This window comes from Equus caballus, chromosome 5 (assembly GCF_041296265.1).
Source record: "Equus caballus isolate H_3958 breed thoroughbred chromosome 5, TB-T2T, whole genome shotgun sequence".
In the NCBI taxonomy this organism is placed as follows: Eukaryota; Metazoa; Chordata; class Mammalia; order Perissodactyla; family Equidae; genus Equus; species Equus caballus.
Genome location: NC_091688.1, coordinates 61073254 through 61087905, shown reverse-complemented (window position 1 = coordinate 61087905; position 14652 = coordinate 61073254). Strand labels below are relative to the sequence as shown.

Below are 14652 nucleotides of genomic sequence, written 5' to 3'. Positions count from 1 at the left end.
ATGCAGTACAACTAGAATTCACATACACTGCTAGCTGGATTACAAAATTGTATAGCCACTTAGAAAATACTTTGATAGTTTCTCACAAAGGTAAACATGCACTTGCCACATGACCCAGCAATCCCAATCCTAGGCATTTACCGAAGAAAAATGAAAGCATGTGTCTATACAGACCTCTGTGTGAATGTGTATAGCAGCTTTATAATAGCCCCAAAGTGAAAACAACCCAAATGTCCATGAACTGGTGGACGGATATACAAATTATAGTACATCCACACAAAGAACTACTACTCAGCAATAGAAAGCAACGGACTACTTATAAATGCAACAACATGGATGAGCCACAAAACATTATGCTATGTGAAAGAAGCCAGACACAGAAGGCTACTCCAAACTGTTTTTACACACATTTCTGACACCAAATTTTTTCCACACCAACAGCTACTTCTCCAACTCTCCAGACACCAACAGGGTCTCCTACAGTTCAATTCTGACACTAAGTACCCAGAGTTAGTGTCAAATTCCACAGGTTTAAAGGCTCAGTCCCACAAGGCTGCCCTCACTTCAGATTCCAGTTTCAAGGCCCAGGCTGCCACCTGTACTTCTGAGCAACCAGCCATAAACTGGCAGTTCCCACGACTCCTTCCTCAGGTTCAATAATTTGCTAGAATGGATCACAGAACTCAGGGAAATACTTTGCTTACATTTACTAATTTATTATAAAGGATACGACCCAGGAACAGCAAATGGAAGAGATGCATAGGACACACAGGGACAGATATGGTGGGGAGGAGTCACATGGAGCCTCCACGCCCTCTCAGCACTTCAATGTATTCACCAACCAGGAAGCTCTCTGAACCCTGTAGTTAGGGGTTTCATCATGTAGGCATGATTGACTAAATCATGGGCTGTTGGTGACTGAACTCAACTTCCAGCCCTTCCCTCCTCCCCAGAGGTCACAGGGTGGGGCTGAAAGTCTCCTCATGCCTTGTTCTTTCTGGAGGCCAGCCCCTATCCTGACGCCTTCTAGGAGATCCCAGCTACCAGTCATCAAATTAGCATGCAAAGGACACTCATCATTCCAGAGAATCCAAGGATTTTAGGAGCTGTGTACCAGAAACTAGGGACAAAGACCAAATATACATTTCTCATTATGCCAGCTACATACTATGTGATTCCATTTATTCCACTCTAGAACAGGCAAAACTATAGGGGACAGAAATCAGATCAGCGGCTCCCAGAGGCTGTAGGTAAGGAAAAGGGATTGACTGCAAAGGGGCAAGAGAGAAGTGTTTTGGCTCTTCAAAATGTTCATATTGGGGTGGTAGTTATTTGACTAAATACTCTGTCAAAATTCATCAAACTTTACTCTTATAAAAGGGATTTGTACTATATGTAAAGTACACCTTAATAAACATGACTTCAAATAAAAGCTTTTGCCTTCTGTCACCTTTGGCAAATCCCCTTTCCCTAAAGGATGTGACATATTTATTATGACTGCTGTAAAAGAATGAAATAAAAATTTCCTCAGTGAACAGCTGGTGTGACTTCCACAGAAATGTCCGCTGTCTGTGGTAAGCACCACTAGTAGAATGTGCTTCAGTAGGAGTTTTCAGGTGTCTTTGGTCCGAAGCTCCTCTGTTTATCTGTGATTTCAGACTGGATGAATCTCCTCTTTGGGGTCTCCTTCTGTGCCTTTCTGCTCTGGAGATTCTGCTGCATTGGTAACTTCTTTTGGTTTCCCAGCAACATCTACACCGGTCATCTCCTCCTTACTTTCCTTTTTCTGCTTCTTTTCTGCTTTCTGTTCTTTTGCCAGAAGATGATAATTGACGCCCATGCCAATGAAGAGATAGATGCCCGCAACGATTAGGATTATGCCACACGCCCAGTATGTGTATTTGTAGTCTCCATATATGTCATTGAGACGACCTAAAGAATTAGAAAGTTATATGGGTAAAAGCAAACAAATAGGGGCCAGCCCTGTGGCCAATTGGTTGAGTTCACGTGCTCCACTTCGGCGGCCCCGGGTTTCGCCGGTTCGGATCCTGGGCACGGACATGACACTGCTCATCAGGCCATGCTGAGGCAGCGTCCCACATGCCACAACTGAAAGGACCCACAACTAAAAATACACAACTATGTACCGGGAGGCTTTGGAGAGAAAAAGCAATAAAAATATGCATATATTAAAAGAAAAAAAAAAAGCAAGCAAACAAGTATCTCCTTTCCCAAACAAAGCTGAAGGATCCACTCAGAAAGAAGCTGTCAACCCAATCCTCAAAGAGCCCACAAATGACAAATTAGTCTAAAGAAGAATTGCTAAAAATGGTCTGATTTTTTATTTATGATGTCACAATGATTTTGGATGGCCTTGCATATTCTGTTACTTTTAGCAACTTGAAAATAATTAAATCTTGGCAAATTTGAGTTGGGAAAGAGCTAGAGATCACCCAGAATCAATTCTCAATACACAATGGACAAATTTGTTGCTCCAAGAGGTTTAGGAGTCTTGCCCAAGGCAGCAGAGCTATTCCAGTTTCCCAGACCAAAGCTCTTTCTCTGACATCAGCATTTCCCAAAGAGCATTCATGCGAACACTCCTGCTATGCTAAAAAATTAACTGCCATCAACACGTATCCACCATTCTAAGTGCTTAATTCTCATGACCAGCAGATCAGCATTCTCATTGTATAATTTAAAAACTGAAGTACAGAAACCTTCAGTAACTTATCCAAGATCACGAAGGTAGTAAGTGAAATAGCTTGGCTTTAAATCAGGAAGTCTGACTCCGAAGCCTGCACCTGTAACGCCTGTGCTACAGGATTCCTCCCTAATGTTTCCGATGTCAAATAGATTTAGGAAATGGCATAGCACGTTATTCCCTACTAAAGGCCTTACGAAGTCTGGTAGTAAAGAAACTTATTTAACTTAAAAACCTTTTTTGGCCATGAAATCCTTGTTTTAGTAAAATTTTTTGGCATCTCATCAAATTGGTATCTCAAGGAATAAAAACTCTGTAAAACTCTACATCTATGAAGGGCTTAATATAAGCAATTCAAACATGATTCCATATGGTTTTCTAACTCAGGGCACCAGTCACTCAGCTATATTTATTGAGCCCTACAAACACCATCACTGGCTCTGCTAGGATAAGGGCAAGCAAAGGAGATAACAGCCACAGTTCAGTGGAGAAGAGAAATGTTAATCAAATACTTACACAAACCCTGACAAAGGCTACAAGGAGGGTCTGAAAACAAAACAGGGGGTTGGGAGCAGCAGGGAGGGTCAGGAAGGCTTCTCTTAAAGTGTACACTAAGCTGAGACTTCCAGGAGGACAGCTGTCCAGGAGAAAGGGGGTGGGGAAAGAATCCAGGCAGAGAAGAGCAACTGTAAAGGCAGGTGGTAGGAGGAAGCACAGGGCGTGAGCGGGAAGGAAGAAGGGCCGGGTGTGGGAGCAGAGAGAGCAAAAGGCGAGTGGTGGGAAGTGAGGCAGGAGAGAGGTGGGCCAGGCCACGCGGGGCCCTGGAGACCACATTAGGGAATCTGATCTTCACCTTGAGAACAATGGAACCAACTGGAGAGTTCTAAAAACATTCTAAGAGTTCTGAACTGGAGAGTCCTAGGAGACTGAAGGAGAGCGAGAGTGGGTCTGGGTAAACCAGTCAGAAGGCTACTGTGAGCAGCAGCCCAGGTAGGAGGTAGGAGCTGTTGTGACGGAGAAAACGGGCAGATTAGCAAGAGGTTTAGGAGGTGAAAACTGACAGGAGTGGAATCTCACTGGGAAGAGGGAGGAGACAGGGTGGGGAGTGTGGAAAAGTCGGTGGTGGATCTTCTTTCTGTATCCTTCCTTCCCTTATCATGCACAATCTCAAAAGCACGAGTCATATCCAGAGGAAATCCAAACGATTATCGTAATTTGTATTAATAATAATTTAAAAGAGTAAACAATCTGGTATTCTTAGAGAATAATCCACCAAGTTTTATGGCCACTTACTAGCAGTGTGATCTTGGGCAAGTTATTTCACTTTTAGAAGGCACTACTTCTTCATTTACAAAGCGGGGACACTAACAGTGCTCCCTCAGACTCGGGAGCTATGGCAGGATGCGTAAAACGACTAGGACAGTCCCTGGTACACCTGAGCCCTCACCTGGCAGCTACTGTTAGTATTTTATATATTACTACTGAGATAAATTGCACAATTAAAGGGAAATCACCAACAGCATTTTAAAGGTGGAGTGTATATTATACATTTTTCTACAATGAACATGTTAGTTTTATGATCAGAAAAAATTATTTTTTTTAAGATTGGCACGTGAGCTAACACACCTGTTGCCAATCTTCTTCTATTTTTTTCTTCTTCTTTCCAAAGCCCCCAGTACATAGTTGTAGGTTCTAGTTGTGGGTCCTTCTGGTTGTGCTCTGTGGGACGCTGCCTCAACATGGCCTGATGAGCGCTGCCATGTCTGCAACCAGGATCCGAACCAGCGAAACCCTGGGCTGCCAAAGCAGAGCACCCAAACTTAACCATTTGTCCACAGGGCCGGCCTCAGAAAAAATTATTTTAATAAATACTTAAGTTTTTAACAATTTTTGATTCTCCTTTCAGCTTCATTTTAATTCAATTCCATAAGTATTTGAGCAATTAAGCTGTGCCAAGCATTGTGCCAGCACTAAGGGTACAGAAATGAGAAAGACTTGCTCTCCGCCATCAAGCGGCTCACTGATCTCTGCCTTCTATCACCTTCCCAATCTTCTATGCGTGTTTCATGCTAACAGAACCTCAGAAGTAGGAAGACATACTGTACCTAAAAGTGGTGGCCCCAGCAGGACAGGACAGCATTCCACAATGGTCACCAATCCCACAGCGCTGGAGAACCTCTGAGGTCCAACAAGGTCCATCAGTGTTTCAAACAATACGGAGCTGAGCCACCCAAATGCAAATCCAAGGAATCCCGCATAGACACAGAACCCAATATAGCTGGAGGACAAAGGTGCTAGCAGATGACACACTCCATTTGCAACGATAGAAGCAGCAAAGAAATACTGAACTCGAGGTCTTATCCACTTTGTGTTGGCTACAAGTCCCATAGAAGGTCTGGCTACCATGTCGACAAAAGCCAGAATGGAAAGAAGGAAGGCGGACTTCTCACTAGAGTAATGCTGACTCTTGCCATAATTACTAAGAAAGACTAAAGGTGTAGTCAGCCCAAAAGCCATTACCACATTCCCAGAGAGGTACAGTACAAAGCCTCTGTGTGTGAAGAGGGATAAGTCCAGAAATTTGTTAGCTGTTTGAAAAATTGATTGTTTCTCTTCTTTGGCGTTTCTGCCATTAAATTCTGTATTTGCATCACCTGCCCCTTTTTGTGCATCAGGTTTTCCGGCTTCCTGAAGGGATTCTTTAGACCTCTCTTTCTTTGCATTGGTTGGCTTGGGCCCTATTGGCCGCATCAGGGCTCCAGCCACACAGCAGTTTAGTAGAATCCCCCCAAGAATTAGGAAGCTTCCTCTCCAGCCAAAGATACCAAAGAGAACCTGATTGAGGGGGGCCAGGGTAGAGAGGAGCACAGGGCTGCCTGCCATGGCCAGTCCATTTGCCAAGGGTCGCCTCTTATAGAAATACTTGCCAATCATGGTCAAAGCCGGATTCAAGTTGAAGGCAAGCCCAAGACCTGGGGCGGAGAGGAAAAAATAATCACATACTGTAATAAATGTCTGAAATATATCTGTTATTAATTAACTAGACAAACTGAATGGAAAGAGGTCAAAATCATCATTATGAGACAGGCTATTATAACTAGTAGATCATTAAGTGGACTGTTATCAAATAAATATAGACATAAAGTCTCTTGATGCAACAAATACTAGATTTACAATATAACATTAAAATAATTCTTTTTACCTTAGCAACAAGAAGAATAATAAATGTAGAATCCTTTAATTTCATAATTTTAGCTTTCCTGATGAACATAGAATTGAAAACATAAAGGAGAGAGGATAACTATTATAAATTCAGAAAGCAAGATGGGGGTGGACAGGCAGAGAGAAAGAAAGGGAGAGAGAGGGAGTGGGAGGGAGAGAGAGAAAATATTTTGGGAACAGTATAATACAACCTTGTCAAGACGCGAACACTACCTCAGTAAATCCATTAATTTAATGCAATTTCTATGAAAATGTCAATGTATTTTATTTTTCAAACGAGGTAAAATGACTCTAAAATACACCCAGAGAACAAGTGCACTAGAAATATTTGAAAAGCATAAACAATAGGTGGGACCAACCCTAACAGATATATAAATATATTGTATGGCTACAGTAATTAGAATAGTGTGGCACTTATTAAAAAATAGAAAAACTGATCAATGAAAGTGGGCATAAAGTCCAGAAATAGAACCAAAAGATATATTTAAATTAAGAGAGAAAGATGGATCTTTCAATCAATGGGTCTGGGACAAGTAATTATCCCAATAACCTCCGAAATAGTCTCCCATTCTTGCTCCCCTGCGAGGTGAACCAGATCAGATGCTCCCCTAATTCTCTCTCTCTAATGACTGCCCATCCGTAACTCTGCACTCTGGGTTAGGATGCCCCATGATTTGGTGCTTACCTACCTCTCTGGCCTCATCTCAGTCTATTCTCACATGTGCTAAGCATAACAGTCCTTCTAGATTTTCACAAAGCTGGCTCCTGGTTATCATTCAGATCTCAACTCAAAGTCACCACCACCTCTGAGAGGCCTTTCCTTTAGGGACCATTCAATCCTTCTCTATCAAAACACTCTGTTTTAAGTCTTTGCAAAGGACTTATGACTACCTCATATTTTTCTTGTTTATTCATTTATTTATTGGTCTATTTATTGTCTGCTTCCTTCCACTAAAGAGCAGGATTCTTGCCTATCATGTTGACTCTAGCCCTGCAGAGCTCGGAACAGTGCCTGGCATGTAGTAGGGACTCAATAAACATTAGTGGAACAAATTAATAAATGAAATAATGAACAGACTCAATAACCATATAGAAACAAAGTTCTATTCCTTCCTTATGTTATTCATTTTATATGATACTCATTGAATATTCATGTTATTCAAATATTCTAGATGGAATAAAATATTTAAATGTTTAAAATTTTAATTAATATAGTGAGAGTATAGATCTAAGAAGAAAATACCCATTACTGGCATTATCTCAGATCCTGCAGGTAGGACTATAAATTATTATAAACTTTCTAACAGAGTATTTGGCCAATCGTATCAAAAACATTTTCCACCAGTAATTCTACTTCTATACATTTATCCTAAGGAAATTATCATTTTCACAAAGATGTATAGAGAAGTACTATCATACAAATACTGTTTATTAATAGTGAAAAATACAAACCTAAATGTCCTTCAATTAGAGAATGGTGAACTAAACTATGGCATATCCATTCTCAATGGAAAAATAATAGCTGCTGAAGTATGTTTACTGACATGGGGAACTATGTACATGACATACTCTTAAGCGAAAAAAACTGGTTACAAACATTATACACAATCTCATCCCTTTTTCTAAAAAATTATATGTATGTGCATAGAAAAATATATGAGTGGATACAGCATCAAAATATTAAAATGGTGGTTTTCTCTGAATTATAGAGCAATGGGTGATCTTTATTCTTGAATTCAGCAGTTTCATTTTCTTTTTTTTTTAAAGATTTTATTTTTCCTTTTTCTCCCCAAAGCCCCACAGTACATAGTTGTGTAGTTTTAGTTGTGGGTCCTTCTAGTTGTGGCATGTGGGAAGCTGCCTCAGCATGGCTTGACGAGCAGTGCCATGTCCGTGTCCAGGATTCAAACCAGTGAAACCCTAGGCTGTCGAAGCAGAGCGCAGGAACCCAACCACTCAGCCATGGAGCTGGCCCCCAGTTTCGTTTTCTTAATTTAGCTGTTAGAAAGGGGAGGTTCTCATGTGTGCCTTTTATCCCTCAAAAAAGCATCTGGCTTCTCCACCAGAAAATTCCTGCTTTGTATTTGACATTCTCTCTTACTCCAATTGGAGCCAATTTCTTCTTGGGTGGAAGGGCTAGTGGGTGGGCATAGCTGATGACTACCCTTTCAACAACTTGCCACACACCCTTTAACTATCACCACTATCTTTCTTAAGAGAAAAAAAAAGAAAAGAAACTCTCAATGCATTCACTCAATAAAAAAATAATCACCCATTAAGTGCCACAACTTTCTTTAAAGACTTGCTTTTCTGGTACTTATTAACATATCTACAGCTCTTAAAAATCACAACCCAGTAATTTTTCTAACAAAGAACTTTCATTTCTCAAAAGAATTGGCAGATGAATTCTACAAATAGTCCCCCGAAAAATTAGTACTCAAAAATACATCAGTAACAACTCACCTCCAACAAGTCCAATACACAAGTAAAGTTCCTGCACAGTGTTACAGAAAGAAGCTGCAATCAAGCCACAGCCTGACAAGCAGCCGCCAACAATCATGACTGGACGACTGCCATATTTATTCACCAGGATACTGCTGATAGGACCTAGGAGGGAGCAAACAACTTAGTAACAGAGAGAAGCCCATCCCTCATATCCACACGGGCACAAGACGTTACTGACATGAAAGGATGACGAGACATAAATACCTCACCCCACAAAATAAACAGATATAACAGAAGACAGTGATAAGGAAGATTGCTTCCTATCTTTATTTCACAGTCACAGGTTTGTGTAATGGAAAAAATATAGCACTGATTGCACATCTTCTATATACGTAGAACATATTGCATTAATTTTAACTAAAATATGAAATACCTTAATCTATCTCTTTTAAGGCAGAATAGGCTGCAAATACCCTGATTATAAGTGTTGACAGGATTCTTCATGTATCTAGGATATTATCAACGTATATAGCAAGTTTGCTCTGGTTTTAATCTTTTAGCTGGTCATCTGGAGCAAAAACACATGAATATGATGAGATGTATGAGCACATCTGAACAAACTTCTGACTTTAGAGCATATTTACAAACTAACTAAAATGTATTTTGTTTCTCACGGAAAACAACAAAACCGAAACAGAACTACAAAACAAGAATGCCTACCATCACCACTTTTCTTCAACATTATACTGGAGATCCAAGCCAGCGCAGTAAGACGGGGAAAAAAAAGTATAAGGAAAGGAAGAAACCAAACTATCAGTATTTGCAGAAGATATGTTTATCTATCTAAAAATTTTGAAAAAAATCTACCAATAAATGATTGGAAATAACAAGGGTTTAGCAAGGTTACAGGATATATGATTAAAACACAAACATCAATTGTCTCTCTATACACCAGCAACTAACACAAAATCATTTTAAAAGAAATCTATTCTTTATAACAACACCTGTCTTATAATATTATAACTCACCTAACAGAGCATACAGTTGCCATGTAGCTTTTATTATTAAAGGGAATGAAAAATATGACTAATCACATAAGCTTCAAGAACCAACATTTCAAATATCTCACTGATAACGGCATCAAGAACAAAAAGTACTTGATACAGAGCTTTTGTCTGCCTATTCGAAGTTAAAAAGAGTAGGCCTCCATGGGTACTTACCTCCACCACACATGACAGCAAACATGATGGAAGATATCCATGACACTTCGCTGGTGCTGGCATTAAATATTCCTTCAATTTCTTTGTAAAATACAGAAATAGATTTGCCAAACGCACAAGAGAAGCCAATGGAAAAAAAAGCTCCAACAACCACTGCCCATCCCCAGCCTCCATCTGGGGGAGTGCATCCAACTGGATTTCCATCTGATGGTGACATTGTAAGTAATGATGAATTCAAAAATGCAGTTCAGATCCAAATATCTAAAGGATATGAAATTAAAATAGTACATAACAAGTAGGTCAAAACAAAGCACTTCCATAAAATCCCTTACACTTAGGTTACAAATAGCTGAAATGCTTTTCAATGTTACTTGTTCTCCATGAACACACTGGAAAAACTCTAAGAGTCATAGTATTGCCCAAAATTTTTATAGGCTTAAAGTTAAAAACTCACCACTACTTGAACCGTACACCAAAATCCTTTTCAATAAATGTAGTTTCTTCAAATTTATAAGCATACCTATTTTAATATCAGTAATTTTCCACGTTACCAAAGATAACCAAATAACTCCTGACTTACCTGCATGCAAAACTCCCAAATACACACATATATAAAAGGTTCATAATTTAATATTTCCTTTATAATTTCCCTCCTTTCCCAAAATGTATTCTCCAATACTTACCTAGTTTTTACATTCTCTAGAATTTATAGGCTGACTTAAAAGTGTCAGGAAGGATACATTAATATCCATTACTCACTAGACATATGGCAATTTTCAAAAGAAAAGATCATCTCAAACATAAGATTCTCATTTAATGGTCTAGAAAATCATCAAAGTTTGCCTTTCATCCAGCTGCTTAGATTTAAGGCATTTTTTTCTATTATCTGACTAGAAAGATTCCTAAATGATGACGATCAATACAGTTAAAATCTGCAAAATGAAGCCTAATATCAGAAGCTGGTAGTTTTTGGGGGGTTTTTTTGCTGAGGAAGATTAGCCCTGAGCTAACATCTGTGCCAATCTTCCTCTATTTTATATGTGGGTTGTGGGTGACAGCATGGATGATGAGTACTGTAGGTCCACACCTGTGATCTGATCCCACGAACCCAGGCCGCTGAAGCAGAGCACGTCGAACTTAACCACCAGGACACAGGGCTGGCCCCGGAAGCTGGTGGTTTTAACTCAAAGATTCTCCCTTCTCTTCTTCTTCTTTTTTTCATTTTTTGACAATCTTCCTCTCTCTCTCTTTTTTTTTCCCTTCCCAAAGCCCCAGTACATAGCTGTATATTCTAGTTGTAAGTCATTCTAGTTCTTCTACGGGAGCCACTGCCACAGCATGGCTACTGACAGACAAGTGGTGTGGTTCCATGCCTGGGAATTGAATCCCGGGTCACCAAGCACAGCATGCCAAACTTTAACCACTAGGCCATCAGGGCTGGCCCTCCCCTTTTCTTCTTACATCACCCAGCACTAGTGAAGAGCATAGTTAGAAAAGTAAATGTAACTGTGATTATGAATTACTAGCAGATGGGAGAGGTTGAAGGCAGGTTAACAGTCTAGAGAAATTAGGCTCTCCTTTGATTTACTTAAACCAACTTCTATTTTATGTCCAAATTAATCCTGCAATATGTTACTCTGCCCATTCCTGGCTACCCTAACACCACCTAGAATGGTATAGTACAGTATTAATATTGCACAGGTCAAGGATGACAATCTCATTTTTGACTATTATATTTCTGAGTCTTTAATACAAATCCTAGCTTCCTATCCATAGGAGTCAACTTTTAAATAGCTCACCTTCTAACCAACCTAAACACTTCAAATATAACTTAGAAAGTGATGTAGTGATTTTTTTTTTTTTTTTTTTAAAAACACTCTTAAGAAGAGGTCTGCTTAAGCACCTAAAAGACTATGTTTTTTAAATAAAATTTATACAGAAGTAAAGTTTCTAAAAGCTTTATAAAGTTATAAAATTCCCAGGGTTTGAACAACTTTTGTTAGATTTATTCTAAGGTAGTTTTTGTTATTATTATAGACGGTAATTTTAAAAAGTCATTTTTTGTTAGCTGCTGGTGTATAGAGACACAATTGATTTGTTTAAATAACAGCTTTATTGAGACATAATTCACATATACAATTCATCCTTTTAAAGTGCACAACTCAGTGTTTTTTAGTACATTCACAGAATTGTACAATATCACCACTAATTTCAGAGCATCACCCCAAAAGTAAACTCTGTACCCATTAGCAGTTACTCCATTTCCCCCTCATCCCAGACCCTGGCAACCACCTATTTACTTCCTATTTCTCTGGATTTGCCTATACTGGACATTTCTTTTTTTTTTTTTTTTTTTTTTTAAAGATTTTATTTTTTCCTTTTTCTCCCCAAAGCCCCCCGGTACATAGTTGTGTATTCTTCGTTGTGGGTTCCTCTAGCTGTGGCATGTGGGACGCTGCCTCAGCGTGGTTTGATGAGCAGTGCCATGTCCGCGCCCAGGATTCGAACCAACGAAACACTGGGCCGCCTGCAGCGGAGCGCGCGAACGTAACCACTCGGCCACGGGGCCAGCCCCTATACTGGACATTTCTTATAAGTGGAATCATACAACATGTGGCCTTTTAGTCTGACTTCTTTCGCTTATGTTTTCAGGGTTCATCCATGTTGTAGCATACATCAGCACTTCATTCCTCTTTATTGCTGAATAATATTCATTTTATAGAGATACCATATTTTGTTTATCCATTTATCAATTGGTGGACATCTGGGTTCTTTCCACTTTAGGGCTATTGTGAATAAAGCCACTATTGAAATTTGTGTACAGGTTCTTGCGTGGATGTAAGTTTTCAGTTCTTTTGGGAATATACTTGGGAGTAGAAACGCTAGGTCATATGGTAATTTTGCGTAAATTCTGAGAAACTGCCAAACTGTTTTCCACAGTGGCTCCATCATTTTTAGTCCCACTAGCAATGTATGAGAGTTCCAATTTTTCTACATCCTTGCCAACATTTGTTATGTCTCTTTTTGATTTTTAACTATCCTAATGGGGAGTTTGTAGAACTTCTTAGATGTATAGATTAATGTTTTTCATCAACTTTGCAGAGTTGTCAGCCATTATTTTTTCAAATATTCTTTCTGCTCCTTTCTCTCCCATTCTTCTGGAGCTCCCATTATGCATATATTGCTACACTGGATGGTGTTCCACAGGTCCCTGAGACTCTATTCATTTTTCTTCATTCTTTTTTCTTTCTTTTCCTTCACTTGATAACCTCAATTGACCAATATTCAGGTTCACTAAATCTTTCTTCTGCCAGCTCAAGTCTTCTTTTGAGCCCCTCTCATAAATTTTTTAGTTATTGTACTTTTCAGCTCCAGAATTTCTATTTGGCTCTTTTTCATAATTACTCTTTATTGATATTCTCTATTTGGTGAGACATTGTTCCCATACTTTCTTTTTGTTCATTAGACATGTTTTTCTTTGATTCTTTGAACACATCTATAATATCTAATTTTATTTATTTATTTTTTTTGAGGAAGATCGGCCCTGAGCTAACATCTGCTGCCAATCCCCCTCCTTTTTTTTTCACAGAGGGAGACTGGCCCTGAGCTAAAATCCATGCCCATCTTCCTCTACTTTATATGTGGGATGCCTGCCACAGCATGGCTTGATGAGTGGTGCCACACCCACACCCGGGATCCAGATTGGCGGACCCCAGGCCACTGAAGCAGAATGTGAGAACTTAACCTCTGTGCCACCAGGCCAGCCCCTATACTAGCTAATTTTAAAACTTTGTCTAGTAAGTCCGGCGTCTGGGGTTCCTTAAGGACAGTTTCAGTTGAATGACTTTTCTCCCTGTGTATAGACCATACTCCCTGTTTCTTTGTGTGCTTCATATATTTTTGTTTTTGTTAAAAACTGGATATTCTAAATAATGTGGCAACAGTGGAAATCAGATTCCCTCTTTGCCCAGAGTCAGTTGTTATTGCTGTTTGTGGTCTGTGTTGATGCTGTTATTTGTTTAATAACTTTCCTGAACAAATTCAGTGCAGTTTGTAATTTTTTGTTGTATATAGCCACTGAAATCTCTGCTCGATTAGCTTAGTGGTCAGCCAATGATTTGATGAAGACTTCTTTAAATGCCTTGAATCAGTATATCTCCCAGGCATTGCTAAAGGGCATTATGTGTGTACTGGGGCATGGTTTCAACTCTCCAGCAGGCAGCTTACACCTCTGCCTTAGCCTTCAGTTCCTACTTGTATAGGGCTTTAAGGTCAGCCAGAGGTATGAAATTCAGACCTTCTCAGGTCTTTCCTGAGCATGGGCACAGTCCTGAACGTATGCATGACCTTCTAGAGTCCCAGGAATATGTCAGAGCTTTTCAAAGCCCTGTATGCACATCCCATTCCTCAGCTTTTCAACTGTTTGATCAGCTTTTTGTTTACCCAAGTTGTTTGTCCAACTCAGGCAGCTGAGATGTTAAATAATTGCCTCCAATGTTTTCAACAAACGTCCTGGGGAAAAAGGCTGTTCACACTAGCAAGCTTTGAATCAGATCAAATAAAGATAAGCCCTGTGAGTGGGGCTTTCCAAGGAACTGCCAGACAAGTTAAATAATGACAGTTCTCTAAGAATGGGGCTTTTCAAAGGGTTCCAAATCCATTCTGCCCCCACCAGTGGCTACTAGGCTGCTGGTTTTCATGGCTACTGTGATTGTGAAGTTATTTGTTTTTAATCCTACTACAGAGTTGGGGAGAGAAGAATGGGAAGAGGTCACAATAAAATCACAAATCTTGCTGTTCTTACTTATATTCAGCTGTTTTCTTGAATATATTCTCTTTGAGTTATTGCAAGCCTTTGGTTAGTTTTAAGTTCTGAAAAGGTGATTTTAACAATTTTTGCCAATGTTCTTGTTGCTTTTATGAAGGAGGAGATTCTCTGAGGGCCTTACCACACTGCTCCAGAAGTACCACCACAATTGATTTTTGTACATTGATCTTTAATTTGGCAAATTTGCAAACATCTCATTGTTTTTAATAGTTAATTAGTATATTCTTTCAGGT

General features: G+C 39.5%; 1 protein-coding gene across 4 annotated transcripts in view; it reads right to left on the bottom strand.

Annotated features, from left to right (window-relative positions):
- Positions 1–692: 692 nt before the first annotated feature.
- Positions 693–14652, bottom strand: part of LOC100064182 (monocarboxylate transporter 1) — a 29293-nt gene continuing 15333 nt past the window's right edge. The window contains exons 2-7 of one of the 4 annotated variants that reach the window (XM_070268491.1): positions 9592–9852; positions 9092–9117; positions 8805–8939; positions 8390–8533; positions 4810–5676; positions 693–1932 (exon numbers count right to left, since the gene is read on the bottom strand). In XM_070268491.1, the coding sequence (XP_070124592.1) occupies positions 1655–1932; positions 4810–5676; positions 8390–8486 (1242 nt within the window). In that variant the 5' untranslated portion in view covers positions 8487–8533; positions 8805–8939; positions 9092–9117; positions 9592–9852 and the 3' untranslated portion in view covers positions 693–1654. The remainder of the gene's footprint in view (positions 1933–4809; positions 5677–8389; positions 8534–8804; positions 8940–9091; positions 9118–9591; positions 9853–14652) is intronic. The other 3 variants (XM_014740217.3, XM_070268492.1, XM_023641387.2) reach the window with 3 other exon arrangements.